This window comes from Protobothrops mucrosquamatus, unplaced genomic scaffold, assembly GCF_001527695.2.
Source record: "Protobothrops mucrosquamatus isolate PMUCROS unplaced genomic scaffold, P.Mucros_1.0 scaffold11, whole genome shotgun sequence".
In the NCBI taxonomy this organism is placed as follows: domain Eukaryota; kingdom Metazoa; phylum Chordata; class Lepidosauria; order Squamata; family Viperidae; genus Protobothrops; species Protobothrops mucrosquamatus.
The window spans coordinates 531,010-550,019 of NW_015386398.1; the positions used below are offsets into that span (position 1 = coordinate 531,010).

The following is a 19,010-nucleotide window of genomic DNA, read 5'->3' on the forward strand; positions in this document are numbered from 1 at the left end:
CACTTCCCTCCATGTAGATGCGGTTCCATTGAGGACCACACGCTGAGTACGGCCGGTCAGCCAGCTACGGATCCATCTGGTGGTGATGCTGTCTAACCCGCATTTTTCTATCTTATCAAGTAGTAGGTTGTGATCTACTTTGTCAAATGCCTTACTGAAGTCCAAGTAAATTATATCCACAGCATTCCTCTGGTCCACTGATTTTGTCACCTGGTCAAAGAATGCAATAAGATTCGTCTGGCATGATCTGTTTTTGACAAACCCGTGTTGGCTTTTAGTAATGACTTTGTTTGCCTGTAGGTGTTCGCTGATTCGTTGTTTGATTATCTTTTCCAGGATCTTCCCAGGTATTGAGGCCAGGCTGAGTTTCTGCTAATAGGAATATTTTCCTATTCTTTATTTACTTCCTCCTGAGTTCTGGGCTGAAAAAGAAAAGCCACAGTAATCTTGTCTTTCACATATAACAATATAATGGGGCTGACCTCTGTTCTCATGAACTAGGCTCCAAGTGATGTCAGCCACAGTTACCTTCCAGTGGCTTGAACAAACACCCAGCTGCTAAAAAGGCCAACACAGTGCTGGGCTGCATTAACAGAGGAATAGAATCAAGATCACGTGAAGTATTAATACCACTTTACAATGCCTTGGCGAGGCCACACTTGGAATACTGCATCCAGTTTTGGTCACCACGATGTAAAAAAGATGTTTAGACTCTAGAAAGAGTACAGAGAAGTGCAACAAAGATGATCAGGGGACTGGAGGCTAAAACATATGAGGAACGGTTGCTGGAATTGGGTATGTCTAGTTTAATGAAGAGAAGGACGAGGGGGGACATGATAGCAGTCTTCCAATATCTCAGGGGCTGCCACAAAGAAGAGGGAGTCAAGCTATTTTCCAAGGCTCCTGAAGGCAGGACAAGAAGCAACGGATGGAAACTAATCAAGGAGAGAAGCAACCTAGAACTAAGGAGAAACTTCCTGACAGTTAGAACAATTAATCAGTGGAACAACCTGCCTCCAGAAGTGGTGAATGCTCCAACACTGGAAGTTTTTAAGAAGAGACTGGACAGCCATTTGTCCGAAATAGTATAGGGTTTCCTGCCTGAGCATGGGGTTGGACTACTAGATGACCTCCAAGGTCTTTTCCAACATCATCATCATCATCATCACCACTACTACTACTACTACTACTACTACTACTACTACTACTACCAGTATCTCTCCAGAAACCAGACCAGGACTAAACAATGGCAATTTTCCAATGACCAGTAATGTTACAGAATCTAAAGAAGTATTCAGGCTACACCAAGGAGCAGTCTTAGAGGTCCCCCTTCTCTCTATTGTTAGAATGTTAATAGAACTGGAAGTACTACTTTAGTACTTTAGTACTTCACCATTACTGTGGTGAAATTCTCTTGAGCATAGGAATCAAAATGGATACTTTCAAAACAGAACAAAAACAAATGAACATTTTTATAGTATGAAATATGCAATTAGCATCCTCATTAAACCAAGACTCAGAAAAATTGATAGCAATAGGAAGGAAGGCTCCACTATAACATATTCAATAATAAGTAAGGCTCAAGTTATACATATCTACTGTCTTAGATGCTGTAACTTAATTTCCTTTTCTTTGTAATAAAGCTGCATGCTTTAATTATGTGAGAATCTCATATTTTTGGTTGTGAACTGCTCTAAGGGACTTAACCTGTATATATTGAGGGATGGAGCTATGACCTAGCCTAGGCAAACCTAACAATGGTGGCTCAGGATCCTGAGAAACAATAGGCTCCTGCTGGCGCTAGTCCACCCATATAGAACATGGAAAATCAAGCCCTGCTGAACCTTAATTGGAAGTCCCCAGAGCTGAAATATAGGAAATACTGGATCAGCTTAGGGGCAAAGAAGCCATTCCAGAAGAAGAGGGAAAAAGGAAGAACCAGTTATCCTCACTTCCAGAAACTCATCTAGGAAATTCTACTATTCTAAAATGCCCTTCAAATTGAAACATTGCTTTACTTGGGATAGGGGTAGGGTGACTGCAAAATGTTGTAAACCTGGAAATCGCATGCAAGGACAGATGGGTTTTTACAAACTTCTGTATTCAGTTGGGCTATGTGCTAGAAAAAGAAAAGAAATCTCCATCTACAGAAACAAAGAGAAGCAGCTCAGAATGAATAACTCACTTACTGGACATTTGCTCCATAGAGCATGTCGCTGCACATGCGAGTTTTTCCAGCATGTCTTTCATTGTTTACAGTGACAAAAACCTAGAAAGCCATCTGGAATCTTGGAATCTGAACATGCCCCAATCTTTTGGAACTGAGACATTGGTTGAAATCAACATGAGATAATTGTCTAGCCTCAACGAATCTGTTGGCCTATTTACACATCTTAAATAATTCTTCCTATTTGAAGTTCTTCATATTTTTTAAGAGTGAAGAACCAGTTCTAGTTTAAAATGTTTCCCTTTGGACTTGCTTTCTGCCCCAGAGTACAGTACTGTATTTATGAAAGTTCTTTGGGCAACACCTCAGGATTCAGATTTGTTTACATTTATTCATCTGAGTGATCTCATCAAATCTCCTATGAAAGAACAGTGAATAGTGTCACTTTAATGCCTACAGGAATTGAGTTTCATGATTAATTTCACCAAAAGAACACTCATACCCTTGAAATATATTCTGCTACAGGAAATTACCATTAACGTGAGAAACTATTCCTCATGTGTACATCTTGTGATGAACATCTTAGTACCCAGAAGGCCAATCCTTATGACACCGGGAAGATAAAGAGTTGAAGTTCTGGATTCAATACCATGACCTTGCTTCTATCTCAGAGCACTCCAGAGTGGAGCCTACCTCACAAATTGTCAAGTAAAGATCAATTGTTGCATTAATGGCTAGTCCCAGCCAATCTGGTCAGAGCCAGCCAAACATGATGCAGGAATTATAATCCCATCAAATAGTCACTGCCTATCAACAGCTAAAGTTGAGGATAATATTACTGGCTGTGAAAGCCCTTTAGTTGGTAGCAAATATTGGTGCAAATAGATAATATAACAAACAGTGTTTGTATAAACAATCTGGGTGGAACCAGATCAAGGGGTATTTACAAAAAACCAAAGAACTGATGACATAAGTGAATATATGCTTATTCATATCAACAGGGATACATAAATGGATCACTGAATACCACAGTTAATAGCAAAATGTTTCAGGACAAATGGTCCAGCTATAGATTTCAGAAGACTGCAAAAAGTTGGGGATTTCCCTTTGATCAACCTATCTTCAAGAGCCTATAACCACCAAATGAGGTGATTCTTTTCAAGCCCACAGAACAAAGGGGAATGATGCCCTGGTGGCACCATAGCTGGCTCTATACATTCCCTTTGAATGTCAGTGCTATCCAGAACAGTAACAAAGATATTCAAGCTATGGGTGATTTTAATCACTCCATTCTGCCCAAGCACACCATGGCTCCTTGCCCTGGTAAAGATGTTGAGGACCCCCTGTGGTATGTCCTGAAATAGCCAACATCTCTTAAAATCCAGTTCTTCACTGGAGTCAGATAGGTTACAACTTTACAAATTCCAACCTGAAACATGAACAAGGATTTTTTGAGTTCTGACTCTAACTTACAACTTTGAGACTGGGAAAGTGAATGGAAACATCTGTGCCTGGGAGTGAAAACCTTGGCCTTTTGGACATCAAATATCACTGATTTATTGTATGATTTGATGTGCTTTTGAATATGTGAAAAACCAGCAACAAAGAATCTGCAACTATTGGGACTCTTCAGTGGGCCTGCATAGAGTTCTAGCAACTAATAGATTACATAGATAGCAGTTTGGGACTCAGTCCTTTTAGGTAGGTGAGGGACATCTTTATCTACCATTCTCAGGTCCGCTGCTTCCTTGCAGCCTCCTCTCACCCCAATCCATGTGACTTGGCACTGAATCTTCAAGTTCTAATGACTGATTGCTTTGAATCCACTAGGCCAGTGGTCCCCAAATCTTTCTGGCTCTGCGGACCAGCAGCAATGCAGAAGGGGAGAGAATGGCTTTGCATGTGCGCAAGGCACTTGCACAAATGCAGTTTTGTGCGCTTGCCTGCCATTTGCACAACCAGGTTCCCAATGGGCTATGGCTCGAGGATTAGGGACCCCTGCATTAGGCAATCCCCTATTAACATATTGTGCCTCTTTGATAGGACCAGCTTGGCTAGAACTAAAAGTCTTTTTTTGTTTTAAACCTCTTGTATATTTCATTATGACAGTGATGCTAAGACCAGACCCTGCTTTATGCCCAAGATCACTCCCAATTCTATCAAGCACAAAATTATGCTATCCCAAGTAATCGAGCCCCATGCAGAGCTTTAAAGGGGATAACCAGCACTTGGAATTGCATCTAGAAACATTAGAAGCCAATGCAGCTTCACTGCAATGGTGTTACACAAGGAAACTTTAGAGCATCAAAATTGTGTGTGATACTACAATCTATACCAGTTGAAGCTTCCCAGTGTTGTTCACGGGCAGTTCCTTGTAGAACATGTAAGTATTCAACTGGGAAGTGACAAAGGAATGAATGACAGTTGAGCAGATATCTTATATAATAATGCAATAAATTATTTTTCTCATATTTTTTTATTTTGATGTAAAAAATCAGCTACTCTGTGGTATACATCAGTGTAATAATATTGTATCATTATATAATGAGGCTATACACACATTGAGATTACTTGGGCAAAAAGAGTCTGTTCTAGAGAGGGTTCTTTTCAAAATAGGAACAATATGCAGCCCTTATCTGGCAAGCTCTCTTAGTAAGTCCAGCTTCTGACAGTGGCACCCTTGGCCTGGCTGAAGCATTCTGGATATCACCAGTTGTAGGACTCTCTAATGGTTCTAGCAACTCATCCCCTTTGATTTCACAAACATTGTGTAAGATGCAGCATGTAGCTATGACCACAGGAATGAGCTTCTCTCTCACATCCAGTCTCATTTGCAAACATCTCCAGCGAGCTCTCAAGACTCCAAAAGCTCTCTCCACACACGTTCGGCATTTGGCAAGCCTATCGTTGAACTTTTCTTGGGCCTCAGTTTTTGGTGCTGGATATGGTTTCATTAGCCAGGGGCGAAGTGGGTAGGCATGATCTCCAATGACAACAGGAGCCATTGAAACCCCTTCTAGTACTGTTGGAGTTTGTGGACCAAATGTGCCTTCATCCATGCTGTTGAAAAAAGGAGAGTTATGCAAGATGCGGGAATCATGGGATCTCTCTGGAAACCCAACATAAATGTCAGTAAAGCGAGATTTGCTATCCACTAGAGCCTGCAACACCATTGAATAGAAGCCTTTGCAATTAATGTAGGAATCAGCAGAGAAGGGAGGGCAAAGGATGGAGATGTGGATTGCATCAACCGCACCTAGGCAGTTGGGAAAGCCCATCTCCTTGAAGCCTTCCATAATATCTTGTGGATCGCCCAACAAAATTGTTTGGGCCAGGAGCCGACTATTTATTTCTTCACAGACTTCTTCAAAGATTGAGCAGGCTGATGAAATTCCCACTCCAAAAAGCTCCGAGACAGTCTTGTAACTGTCATGATGCGCGAGTTTCCAAATGGTCATAGCCACCCTTTTCTCCACAGGAATGTGTGACCTCATGCCTGTGTCTCGACGCTGTAAGGCAGGACGCAACTCCTCAGCAATATACATCAGTGTGGAGCGTGACATTCTGAATAAAGAAATCCAACACTTATCATCCTGTTCCGAAGAAATCATTCGCTCCCACCATTCGCTACATCTGGGGAGCATCCAGTGTGATCGCTCCGACAGGGCCATCAGCTCGTGCTCATAATGCAGTGCCGGTGAAGATGAGTACACCATAGTTACCACAGACATTATAGCATTGCGATGAAGCCGTAGCAAGGCTCTCTTACGACGGACACTAGCTGAGAGGATGCGCCTCAGCACTGCAGCCGACCGTCGAAAGCGTCTCCGCTGAAGAATCCTTGCTATGGCAAATACCACAGTACGCCTGTTCAGCATCCATTGTTGCACTAGCAACTGAGAAGTTTGAACACAAGCAGCAACAAGAGCCAAGCACTCTTGCTCCATTTATCCAGCTGGTTTTAACAGTAACAGCAGGTCCAGGAGGAGATGATACCAGTATGCTGTGACAGAAAACCTTTCCACCCTGGTCAAGGCAGAGATGACATCACCAATCAGGGATCACTCATAAGGACTCCATGCACTTCATTTGGATAGGCACTGTTGAATTTAAGGGTAATACATTGTAATTGGCTCTAGTTCACTAAGAATCGTATTTATAATCCAACTGTGAAGGTCTTTTAAAAAATACAAAGTAGAAAAGAGTTTCACCAAGTTCAGCCATTTCACATTCTCCATTTAAAAATATTTTAAACTTTCAGAGAGTCACATATGGCTTTTCCATAAATATTTCTCTTTTGTACAAATATTTCAGCTGACCAACTCTCAATCAAACATACTATATTGTCCACGCTAAGCCATGATTGAGGTAGCATGGCTGAATCCATGATATCTAACAAACAACTGCAATAATACAGCCTCTCTACAAGTTCTAGGCCTGCCAAACCCAATAAGGGGAAGACACTCATTAAATATATTATGGCTACATTATGGTACTTAATAGCGCATCCTATTTGAACTTAACAATATAAAATACTATATTCTAGAATAAAAGGATAGAGAACACGGGGACAGATCAGTTTAAATCAAGAATACTGTAGAGGTAGTGCTTGATTTACGACCACAATTGGAACCAGAATTTACGCTGTTAAGCAAGGCGCTTGATAAGTGAGTCATGCCTGATTTTATGACCTTTTTTGCCAAAGTTGTTAAGCAAATCATTGTTAGATAAATCAGGTGGTTGTAAATGATCTGGCTTTCCCCACTGACTTTGCTTGCAGAAAACTGGCTGGGAAGGTAGCAAATGGTGATCACATAACCCCTGGATCCTACAAATGTTGTAAACACATGCCGGGCACCGAGCACCTGAATTTTGATCATGTGACTGTAGGGTGCCATAATGGTCATAAGCAGTGTTTTCTAAAAAAAAAAAAAAAAAAAAGGTGTCGGAACTCACACACGTCATACAACCCGCCTTGCCTACCCTACAAGGTTCCATCCAAAAAAGGTGCCAGAACTCCGTTCTGGGCGTTCTATGAAAAAAAAAAAGCCCTGGTCATAAGTGCAAGGACCAGTTGTAAGTCACTTTTTTCAGTATTTTTGTAACTTTGAACTGTTGGTAACAAATGGCTGTAAGTTGAGATCTACCTGTAAGCAATTTATCATTCTAGAACTAAATGCACTACAATCTTCAAAGATCTCTTAAAACATATATGCCCAGCCCACCTGGGAGGGTGGAAAAGGGATACCCTACTACTAAATGGCAGCCCTTAAGGAAATGCAGCAAATGCAGCTTTGAACAAACAAGGTTGTAGTCTTGATTTAAATGTTAAGGACATAAAATTTAGTTATGTGACTTGTTAGCATTTTCCTATCTTTGCTGCATATAAATGCCCATCATGGACGCTATAACATCCAGGTTGCATAAACTGAACAGCACATACCTTCTTGTATAGTTCTTTCAGACATACAAGCAACTTATAGGAATCTTTATAATTGTAATCTAATTAGTAAAGGTACTGAGGCCGAGAACAAGTGGCTTGCAAAAAATAATCTAGTACAGGCAAAATCAAACAAAGAACCTGCTTTATAGTTTCATCTCTTAAGACATCCCCTACACCAATTGTCTTGTTATATAACTTGTTAAAAAAAATAACTAGGGAAGCTATTAAATCAGGCTATTAGCTATTTGCTGAGAAAATTAATATTAGCATGCAGCTTGAAGGTTTTATCAACTGTACCACTTTTGGTTTTGATATATTTTTATTAAAGATTTTTTAAAAGATAAAAGTTAACACTACAATAATATAAAGTGAGAAAAATCAAAAAGGAAATCACGGAGAAAGTTAAAAGTCCAAGGGAAAAAAGTAAAAGATAAAGAAACAAGTAGCTTCTGATCTTTTTTACAGCAGTTATAATTAGAAATTTAGCTCTCATTCTAGAATTGCAACATCTCTCTCTTTTTGAAATCTATTTTGTAATCTATTTTTTGTAATCTATTTTATCAAAACCATAAATCTTAAGTTTATTTTTCTATTTCACGCATAAAGTCTGTAAAGAGTTTCCAGTCAGCAATAAACACAGATGTTGTCTTTTTTCTCATCAAAGAAGTCAATTTAGCCATCTCAGCAAGTTCTGACATTTTCACCAACCATTCCTGCATTGTGGATAGTGTCAACTGTGCCACCTTCGTTGCAGGTTAGATGAGCTTTTCCAACATTACCCTATAGTTGGTGCAGAGACTTCAAACCTACAGAGGAACCTGCTGCGTTTTCCCCCTCAAAAGTAAAAGACATTGTTAGAGCCTATCCTGCCTTGCTCTCTTTGTCATCTGAAATCCACAACAGCTCAATAATTTAATGGGCTGTCAAAGACCAAATCCTACCACTGCAGGCTGCTGCTCTTCACTGTCATTGTCCTGGCCTGCTGCTTTGTTTTGTGTGCGTTCACTGTGCTGGCCTGTAATGATCATACAGGCTTACGGAGGGAACATTGCACTGATGCTGTCGTTCGTCTATGCTGTTTAGCACCAGGGAGGTACACAGAAACAACTGCACTGAGATGCAAGAGAATAAACAGATTAGAGATAGTAGTTATTTTGTTTTTGTCATCCATTTTTATTATTACATTATAATTGGATTAATAATTTTAAACATTCAATACCTATTGCATTTTACATGTGTATGAATGTAGCTCTCTATTCAGGATATTTTATGTAATATGGCTGCATTCATTTGAGTTTGAGACCCCTATTCTGATGTTTTCCAATTAGAAAAAAAAGAAAACTATATTGGGTTTGCAGAAATGCTGTTACAGGGATTGCAAAAGGGGGCAAAACTCGCTTAACCGTCTTGTTTAGTAACAGAAATTTGGGTCTAATTGTGGTCATAAGTCAAGGGCTACCTAGTATTTTTTTAGCATTTTTAACACTTTTTTTTTTCTAAATTTGAAACTCAAGCCATATTTTATCTAACCAAGACACAGATCACAACAGTTGTATAAGCTTTAGGGAACGTTGTTATTATTTTATCCCACTTTTCTTGCCAAATCTTATTAAAACAAGTTGAAGCATGTAAGACAGTTTAAAAAAATGTTTTGATAATAAAGAGATGAAGTCACCTGCGTTTTCTTTAAATGATCTCTAGAGGCAGCTTTAATACCAAAGCCAAGTGGACATATTAAGTGGAAAAGATACAGTTCTTAAGAAATACATTTGCTTATAGCCAGGAGGAGCTACAGTTAACTTATTTTCCCCAATATTAATAGAACAACAGTCAGCTACATTGCTGTATCTTGATAAAGTGTACTTTCCCTCCCCCACTTCTGGACTCTACCTCAGCCTGAAAATGTGAAGACTATTACTCCCCCCATCAATCCCAAAATACATCTTACAAGTCTTTTACGGGTTATTTATGGCCAAGTTGTTTCCTGGTATCTACCAATCTTGTGTAACTCACTGGAATCATTCAGAAAGGCTATTAAAAATGAAACCAAGTCTTTCTATGTTCTCTGGGGAAAAGGCTATGAGCTATGAGCAATTAAACTAATACATGTGTCTGTGTGCCAGTGAGATCTACACTCTCTGTGCCTGAAATGAAGGACAGCTAGAGTGAGGAAAACTGCCTCATAATAAGGACATTGATCCTGAGATGGGAAGCTAGAATTGGTGGTGAGACCTGGCTTATATTCAGCAAAAAATGTAGAGCTGATTAGAGAAAGGGGGGGGGAGCCATTATGTTGTCACCACTCCCAAGCCCTATTCCAGTAGTGGCGAACCTATGGCACGGGTGCCAGAGGTGGCACTCAGAGCCCTCTCTGTGGGCACATGTTCTGTCACCCCAGTCCTAGGCCTTCAGCTGGATTTTATAAAACCTTTTCGCTTTAGGCCTCCACCGTGTACAAAAAAAAAAGGTCCAATCAGTCAATTTCAACTTCTCGCGGGGAAAAAAAAAGATCTTGCAAAGTTGGAATTGATTGATTGAACTTTTTAGTCCCACCCAGTCTGCTGTTAACACCGTAGCCACATCCACCTGGCACCCAACGATGCATAAGTGGGTTTTGGGTTGCAGTTTGGGCACTCTGTCTCTAAAAGGTTCACCATCACTGGCCTATTCATATCAGACTCCTGTCCATTTACGTATGTGTGGATGTACAGTGGTGGGAGGAAGGAACAAACAATTTGTAAAGTTGTAAATTCTAAAAATCAGGGGAAAATAAAATAAAGATTTTTTTCACGTCTCATGAAACTGCATGGGATGCAGCCATAGCCTGGATGGGGAAAAACTTGTGTTACAAGTGTGTATTGTTATTTGGTTCTTATATGCAAGTTTCTTAAACACCCTCACATGTAAACTTTTTTTCTTATTATGTGTAAGTTTTCCTCATTGGGGCCCAGTGAAGGACACGCGACTCTTTTATTTTCCGAATAAGCCTCCGAGGGAGACTTACTGAGAAATAAATGCCCGACCTAAAGCTCCGCAGTAAATTCATGGGGAACCTGAGCCTTCCCAGTCCTCTCGCCTAACCGTATGGCAAGATTTAGGCACGGGCGGTAAATTCCTGCAGTTGGAGCGCATCCTGTCTGAAAGCCTATCCCGATAATATCGCTCGAAGGCTTCTGCCAAGCACGCAACCCTGAGCTGCTCCACTCAAATCAATGATTGGCTGTCTCCGTCTACGGCAGCTAAACCTACATCCCAAAGAACTTGTAGTTAGTGCTTAGCAACCGATAAATCTGAACAAAAGTCCTGCTGTCGAAAAAACGCTGATGGGAGAAGAATGAGCGGGAGGGCCTACACAGCATCAAAGCAACAGCCTCATCTTACCTCCGTCCCCTTTCCTTCTTCCCTCCAAACCGCAGCTGAGGCACCTTCCCGCTTTACGAAGGCCGCCAACGTTCCAGAATGCTACTGTCCCTTTAAGAGGAAGCTTTACCGCTGATTCCTTTTCCTTTGACGGGGCAACCCTATTCGATACTTTAGAGCACGAGAGAAGATGACACTTTCCCGCGCGTCGCCGTAGCTCGTCGTCGTCGTCATCGTCCAAGTGAAGATCGCTTTGAAGTGACGCAGCCGCAGGCGCGAGCGTTAGGTAGTACGCACGCGCATCCGGCGCTTACAATTCTCTCCTTGGAAACGCTGCCCCCTTTCCCAGATACGTGGATGTTCACGCCCCACTCCGGAACAGGTTCTCGGGAGCTCGTATCTTCCTCCCCTCTCCCCCCCCCTCAGTGGAGCACTGTCTTTCGAGAGCCATTTTGACTGAGGATTACCGCGCGCATTTGAGGGAGTTCAGGCTGAACATGAAAAAATAGTTTTGAGGTAACCGTTAGAAGTCGTTCATTTTACCCGTCCGTTCTCTGCTGTGTTATTTTTCTCGAACAAGCAGTCCTTTCCAATAGGCCACAGCCCTTTCCTCTTAGGCTGGGAAATTGAGTTACTTTTTATTCAATGACTTTCACTTGGTTACTTGGGAGTCAGATAATCTCATTTTTAAGCGAGAGCAAGATCACCAATTCTTATTAGCAGTAACACTTAAAAAAAAAACACAACCAAGGCTCCATTTTACATTTAAGATGTTCCAGATCACGTAGCTAATTAGATTAAATTGTAACCTCATTCAGTAGGATCAAATGGTTGACTTTCAGTGGAGAAATCTAAAAAGGCACCAGCCTACTCTCCTGCACTAGGCTACTTTATTCTGGTAATTCAAATGAAGACAAGCAGCAGTAAAGGATTCCTTCCATATATCTTATATCTTCCCTGCTTAGAACTAGATTCTATAGTGCCCAGTAAGCACTACAGCTTACTAAACATGTTAGAATCCTAAGAAAAAAGGACAGGAAGGGCCTTACTTAAATTTCATTACAGTTAAGTGGTATTTGTATTGTACCAGTGTGAATGACAGTGAAGCCAAACTAAGAAATTACACTTGCATTATTTCTTAGTTGCGCATATCTCATTTAATAAAACTCCCAAGATACTCTGAGGTTTCAAAAACTCATGGAAAGTTTTCATCTCTTTCAAAATATCCCGTTTGTGTCCCCTTTAACTGTCATTTCCTTGTCCTGGTGGCAGGACACGAAAGATGTGTGTTAAGAATTAAGACACTGTTATGGCAAGAGGAATGAATTTAAATAAATTCTTTTTTTGCCTTTATTTTCAGGGGAATCCAGAGAAATTAAAAACCATGTGAAGAAATGAAAAACCAGAGCATTGAGTCAGAGATAGAGAGAGATGGTGGGAGCGGGTGAGGCATAAGCCTCCCAGGACAATTTTAGGCTAAAACAGCAAGGGAAGGGAGGTAGGCAGGTGGCATAGCTTCCCCTTTCAAGATGCCCAGACTCTCCAATCTTCAAGAGGGTTGGGTGAGTTGCCTGGCCTCTCCCCATACACCCCCCATATCTTAGCGGTGCTTCCCCTGGATATTTGTGGAATTAACCCTTCCCATCCAAGGTTTCCGAGTAGACCATCACTCTGCTAGGAGCTAGAAGAAAAAATAAAAATGGAAAATGTGGTGAAAGGTGTATCTTTAAGAGATGCTACATGAGTAGCACACAAACTTCCTGCTCTATGCTTCCTGCAAGATATACTTCTCTTCCAAAATAGATGCTTAAAAGATACCATTTGTACATATCTGCTGCAATATATACAATTATCCCATACAAATAAGAATCTTGGGTGGAAAGTTAGAACAGCATTATTCTGCTGTTGCTCCTATCTGATTGTGAGATCTGGTTTTGCCCGTTACTTTTTGTGCTTGTACTAATTTATCAACCACTGGGCAGAAACTTTTTCGACCTAACATGTTATGTATTACTATAAAAAAAAATAAAGGAACAAGACCCCCAGCATCATGCAAGTAGAATTAAACTCTGCTTCCTAGACACTCTCCTTCAGATATGCATTCCCTTTATTTGCTTCTGCAGAGGGAGAATGCACTGGGCTAACATTTGAATCCAGGAGCATGATGACTAATGATACTGTGAAGTAGCTTCTCAAATGGTAACTGTCTCTAAAATTATCCAGATTATGAATGGGGATAGGAATTATTTTATAGGCACGATTCAGTGTTTCAGTCTGGCAAAACACCTAGAATGAAATCAACACCAACTTGCAGTTATGGCTCAAAGAACAGAGTACATGTGCTCAATGCACAACTGAGGCAATATGTTTTAAGAACTGACAAAGCAAGGTATCTTTTTGGCAAACTGATGTGTTATTATTTTGAGATAACTATATGTTGTGGAATAGGTAGATTTATTGGGAAATCATTGCCTCCCATGATATTCACGGTCAACTTCGTAAACTCCAAAGATCCCCAGCCAGCAAGGCCATGGTCAACCCAACATATAAAAGGGCATTCAGCTGGCTCAGGAATTCTGGAAGTTGAAGTTCACGAGTCATAAAAGAGCCAAGGTTGCCTACCCCTGCACTAGAGAGATTAGTCCCAAAATACAATCCTTAACTTCAACTTCAACCAACTTTAGGAATACAAAAACACAGAGGTCCCATATAATCCCCATTCAAGCTAAAAATAGCTGCCTATGCAATTAGAGTAGGCATTACTAGCTTAGCTGCACCACCATCCCATAATGTAAATTCATCTGACTTAAGAATTTAAAGGAAAATTCTTCCATTGCTTACCTTGACTATGTAGCTCCCATATATGGCTCCACTCTGTATCAGGAGAGAAGAAAAAAATTAGAAGCTAAGCATTACTGTATTTTATTCCTAAATAATACCTACAATAAGCCTTTAATTGTCTTTATGTCCAACAAGAAGTTTCTAAATTTTAACTACTTTGAGAAAAGCTGGTCCAGATGTGCAGCAACCACATGCCCATCTCCCTGCATTATTTAACACATAACTCAGAACACTGACTCAGTTAAAATTAAATGCTAGAACTTATAGTAATACTCAAATAATTGGAAGTGAAATGCTCTTAAGGAAACACAAAAACTTCTTGCTGACTCCATTGAAATTTAATGAAGACACTTTTTTCCTTAGCCTTTTAAGGAAAGTGTTAAAGAGAATGACAGACTCCTTTTGAACTGTTAATTCAAAACCGATTCAAAGGGTCAATGTACCCTTACCAGATAAACATGAAAAATGAAGTTTAGGGAATACTGTAAGTTGATTTTTACTTATTACCCTTCTGGTTTTCTGTGGGCAAAAAATATTAACCATGCCCCTCCCTCTTCCACTAATTCGAATAGCTGGTTTCTGTGCACCTGAAATGTGACTGCTTCTTATAATTGAAAGTTGCTCAGTATATTCTGCTACCAATAGATTAATAGCCTCAAAACATGCAGACATCCCCTTCCCTGTGCAGTACTGTATTCTTAAGGCTATCTTACCTTCAAAGTGATAATTTCTTGCAGCCTGCCAGTCACTGGCTTCCATGTTTTCCCAACATGCTCCAGCATCTGCACTTTCTGTCTCCTTGACTGGTGCCGTTCCACCACCCCCTCCATGCCCGGCTCCCGGCTCATTGATAAAGGAGAGGCCCCACTCATTTTGGAAGATGGCTCCCAAATGCTGCCGCCGACTGCTATCGGTTGGCGGGGGACTGCTGGGGGGTGGCGCCAAGACACAGTTGGGGAGGCTATTAGTGGTGCGGACAGCTGAGGCTGGAACATGGCAGGCTTTGCCTGGTTGATCCAAGTTCTCTTTCAGCTTGCTGGCATAAGAGATCTTGGGAATGATCCTGGCACTGCTGCTATCAACTGGGAAAGCAGGAAGGGGCCGAAAGAGTGACCATGTTTCCTTCTCGGATTCCTCAGTGGTTACACTAGAGGCATTAGATGCAACAGCGGGCTTCTCACTGGCTTTGATAGTGCTGACTCGTTCCAATTCGGGGGAAGACAATGGGGAAGGTGAGTCAGAATAGCCACGGCGTCGATGCTGCCATCGCCCATTGGAAAGACCCTCTGGAGCACAGTGGTGGCCATTAGTGCTAGGTCCCCATTCCTTGCGGTCTGAGGGGTTGCCTCGATAAGTTTTGCGGTAGGCAGGACGGAAGGGCCGGCTATGATGGAAATTAGGAGAATAACGGCGGGTATGCTGGGGAGGTTCTCGCTCAGACAGCTGGAGATTGCGGATGTTAAGGCTGTTGGAAGGACTCAGGGGAACACTGGGCTCATCAGCTATCTCAGAACTTGCAGTATATCCATTTGACTCCCATGATCCTGAAGAAGGAAAGCAAATTTGAGATCTATGTCACTAACTGCACAATAAAATGTTTTTCCCCCTCTAAAGCATTTCACAGAAGGTCTTTGGAGAAAAAAAAACCCCTTTTCTACTTTCCCCCTGTAGCCTCCTTCCTTCCAATGCATTAGCATTAGAAGGTTCAATAATAGAAGGTGCTAAGTCATTTCAGGCTGGCATCCATATATTTGTATACGGGATTTTGTTCCTAGACCGTGCAACACCTCTTCAATTTTATGAATAAACAGGATGCTGAAATTTAACTTCCTATTGCCATTATAGTTACTTTTCAAGGTGGAATGGGAGAATACCCAATGGCTAGAGCTCTCATTCATTAAAAGCAGTCTTTGAAGCTGCTAAATCTCCCAAGTAATATTACAATTTCCAAGAAAAATAATGGTGTGGCTGTTGCAAAATAAAGAGAATTGAAGAATGAATTTCTGTGCTATGATGTGGGGTTCAACAAATGTTTAAATGTAAAACAGATTTTACTCAGCAACTGTTTATTTTCCTTGTTATTTAGCTCTCCATAAGAAGCTTCTAACCTAGACAACCTTTTTGGATTAACGGAATACAAATAGGCCAATGAGCTATCTTCGCATTCTGGTCAGAAAAGCATCCTATTTCTCAGACCAAACAAGGACTCAGGATACAATTCTGGAGGAAGTTTGATAAAACCATCAAACAGGTTGATGGGGGAAGGAACTGTTTTTATTTCCTTCATACATGGTACAGAAGCAAGACAGAAAAAATGGGAGAAATGGAGTGATTCCTCTATCAGTTCACTCACTTTTCCTAATCAGTAATGGCAACTGATCAAGTTGCTAAACACAAGGCTTTCATGTCAAAGCTCATGACATAAAAATATCTCTTTCAGTCCCGGTCAAGGGATAAAAATGCCTTCACATCACAATCCTGAACCCCTCCTTCAGCAAATTGAGAAACCATAAAATAAAACCAAGTGTCCAAAGGATTCTAAACTTTTTATTCTAAACAAACCACTTTTTCCCATTAGTATGATGGAAGAGAAGGTTGATTTAAATGTTTTATACACCAAATCAGTACATAAGCTAAAGTAGCAGACAACTGCACATTTTTCAATAGACAAGAAAGGATGTATTTAATGAATTTTTTTTGAACCATTTTCATGGCCCCTGCAGTAAAGCCATCTCCAGTCAAAAGATAACAGAGGTATTAAAAAAAGAAAGTGTGGGGGGGGGGACAGCTCTGTTCAGTACAAAAGAATAAAGTGTGATTTTCCTGCTGAATGAGAGGAAGGAGGCTTTGCTTTCCTTGGCATCAAAGATAAGAAACCTTTACAGTCAGGTTTTAAGGCAATGACTCAAACAGAAGACACTAAACTATTAAGAAATTGTGGGAGAAGGGATGACTTAGGAAGTTCAGAATTACTCAGCAATGAGAGAAGCCCATGCTTCTGTGGAAAGTTGGGGTTGGGGCAATTGGTTATTTAGGGTAAGACTGTCTAATATTGATTGAGTCTATTAAGAACAGCAATGCAAGGTAGCTAGTTTGGAGGGATTACTCTCTGAAAGTACTTTATTGTTAAGGCAATAGCAACAACTAAAATATCAGCACCCTCTTATGCTGGGGAAAGCCATTGGTCAGAGTAATTTCTTGGGCTTACAAGTTAGAGGGCTCATGGAAAAATTTGGTGAAGGGTAGCGAAGCTAAAGAAAAAGTCTCTTTGGGTGCATAACAGAGAAACCTTTCAACAGTTTTAATGCCCAAACCAAATTGTGAAGTTCTGGATGCCTAAGCACCTGGATTTTTGCAAGCCTCGTAACAGATTCAAACAACTTAGAACATAAAATATGGGATGGAAGGCCAGTAGCTAAGTTACCTGTTCGGATACGGTTGTTGAGATTATGGCATTTCTCCTTCTTTCCTCCCAGGAGACGCAGTTCTTCCTCTGGGTTGCGATTCTCATCCATGCCCAGTTCTTCTTTCTGCATGGCCTCTACCTGGGCTTCAATTTAGGTCAAGGAGGCGAAAGATACTGAACACCAGGGATCTGACTGAAGTCCAGCTCCAACCCCTTTTTTAAGAAAATACAAGCTTCCTGGTGATGACTCTTTCTACACTGTTAAATAGTTCTCAAACTAACAAGATGAGGAACTATGCCACTTGTTGGGAACTACAAAAAGCTACTCAAACTGTAGAAGTTGCTCCAGTGAAATCCCCAGATTTCTTGCCCTGTGCCTCCAAATTTGCGATGCTTCCAGAGAGTAGAGAGCGAAATGGGCTATTTAGTATCGGTATCCACGCTCGTTATTCTTCACCGTGCCTTTTGCTTCAACACCCTAAACTTTCCCCCTCGTAAACGACCCCATACAAACTCTTGTAAAAAGCTTACAAAACACACACGGAGTGGATTCTGTACCCTCAAGCTCAGCGGCCTCAAAAACTTAATTCTCCCTTCCGGCGTTACTCAGCACCGGCCTGCAATCCCTCTCGGAATCGTCCTCTCCGCAGCAACCGTAACAAAAGCTTCTGGCCGCCTGAAAAATGCCTCTTCCCTCTCCGAGGATTTTCCTTGCGCCCCACACCCAATGCGACTTCCTTTGCCCAGAGCTCTGCTGCCCTCTAGAGCAGCTCTCGGAAGCCTGATCGAAGCCGCCTCCCTGCTTTTTCAGAGGGCCGGTGGATTTCCGTTACGGTCGGCCCTGTCTTTCGGGTGTCTCTCGGCCCAGTTTGTCCGTGGGAGGCCCAGCTAACTCCTCCAAGCCCGACCTCCGGCTCCCCCGAAAGCTACCAGGAACCTCGATCTAAAAGCTAAAAACGCTCCCCTCGAGAAAAATCCCAAACCGAAGCAGCGTCCTCGCTTTGCTGAAAGGCTCCTGCTGCCCCACCCCGACCTTCACCGGGCCCCGCTGCGCTCTAGGCTCTCTGCTCCCGCCCGTCACTCTCCTCAGGCCCAGGCGATTCCCCGAAGCCCGCCCGGCACATTCAGCCAGCCAGCCAGCCCCCGCCACGTGACCGGTTTCCCCCTTTGGCCTCCTCGGATCATGTGACCTCCAGTGCAGGGTGACTTCCGGGGTGGGCCCTCCAGCACATGGGCCGTCCTCGTCCCGTGATTCTCCTGGCGTCACGTGGCTGCAGGAGGGCGCGGCTCTGTCGGTGGAGCTGGTGGCCAGGGGAGGAGGAGGGGCTAGGGATGTTTTCTTTCGAACTTATTGACATAGGAAGGTTGTGCGCGTAAACCAGATTCAGACGATATTAGATTTCTGTCCAGCCTTTTGAACTGAGGGGCAAATGACATGGATTTTGTAATTTGTTAGCTAACACAGTTGTTTTGTATTTTGTATTTTAATTTGATGTATTTTCTCTCTCTTAAAATAATGTTGATTCGTTACAGATTGGAATACAGGATAGTTGTATGGATTGATTAGATGGCTTTTAACATTCCTAAACTGAAATGATAAATCTTCAGATTGATTATTTTCTCTGTTCAGGTATAATACAGATAGGAATTTAGGAATAGCTTTTAACATTCCTAAATTGAAGAGATAAACAGGTTGAAGATTATCTGAAAATAAGAAAAAAGTTTGTTAGTACAAATTGGGGTCTGGTTTAATCTCTTTAGTGAACTCTAAACAACCCTTTTCCTTACAATTT

The 19,010-nt window shown here is 41.6% G+C and overlaps 2 protein-coding genes across 3 annotated transcripts in view; both read right to left on the reverse strand.

The window, feature by feature from the left end:
* Positions 1–11,169, reverse strand: part of TMEM219 (transmembrane protein 219) — a 16,173-nt gene extending 5,004 nt beyond the window's left edge. Inside the window, exons 1-2 of one of the 2 annotated variants that reach the window (XM_015810528.1) lie at positions 10,992–11,005; positions 4,650–6,267 (exon numbers count right to left, since the gene is read on the reverse strand). In XM_015810528.1, the coding sequence (XP_015666014.1) occupies positions 4,759–6,114 (1,356 nt within the window). In that variant the 5' untranslated portion in view covers positions 6,115–6,267; positions 10,992–11,005 and the 3' untranslated portion in view covers positions 4,650–4,758. Of the gene's footprint in view, positions 1–4,649; positions 6,268–10,991 lie in introns of those variants that run through there. The other variant, XM_015810529.1, reaches the window with a different exon arrangement.
* A 1,145-nt stretch (positions 11,170–12,314) lies between these two features.
* Positions 12,315–18,087, reverse strand: LOC107282712. Its single transcript, XM_015810530.1, has 4 exons — positions 17,236–18,087; positions 14,525–15,355; positions 13,812–13,844; positions 12,315–12,651 (listed from the first exon to the last, which is right to left on the reverse strand). Exons 1-4 carry the CDS (start codon positions 17,345–17,347, stop codon positions 12,602–12,604), a joined length of 1,026 nt encoding a protein of 341 aa, XP_015666016.1. The 5' UTR covers positions 17,348–18,087; the 3' UTR covers positions 12,315–12,601.
* Positions 18,088–19,010: the final 923 nt, after the last annotated feature.

What these genes read in the sequence shown, in the direction of transcription:
- LOC107282712 (XM_015810530.1), bottom strand. Translation starts at nt 17,347, where the DNA reads ATGCAGAAAGAAGAACTGGGCATGGATGAGAATCGCAACCCAGAGGAA. An exon ending in CAACAACCGTATCCGAACAG is followed by an intron (nt 15,356 to 17,235) that starts GTAACTTAGCTA and finishes TTCCTTCTTCAG; the next exon opens with GATCATGGGAGTCAAATGGA. An exon ending in ATGGGAGCTACATAGTCAAG is followed by an intron (nt 12,652 to 13,811) that starts GTAAGCAATGGA and finishes TTTTTCTTCTAG; the next exon opens with CTCCTAGCAGAGTGATGGTC.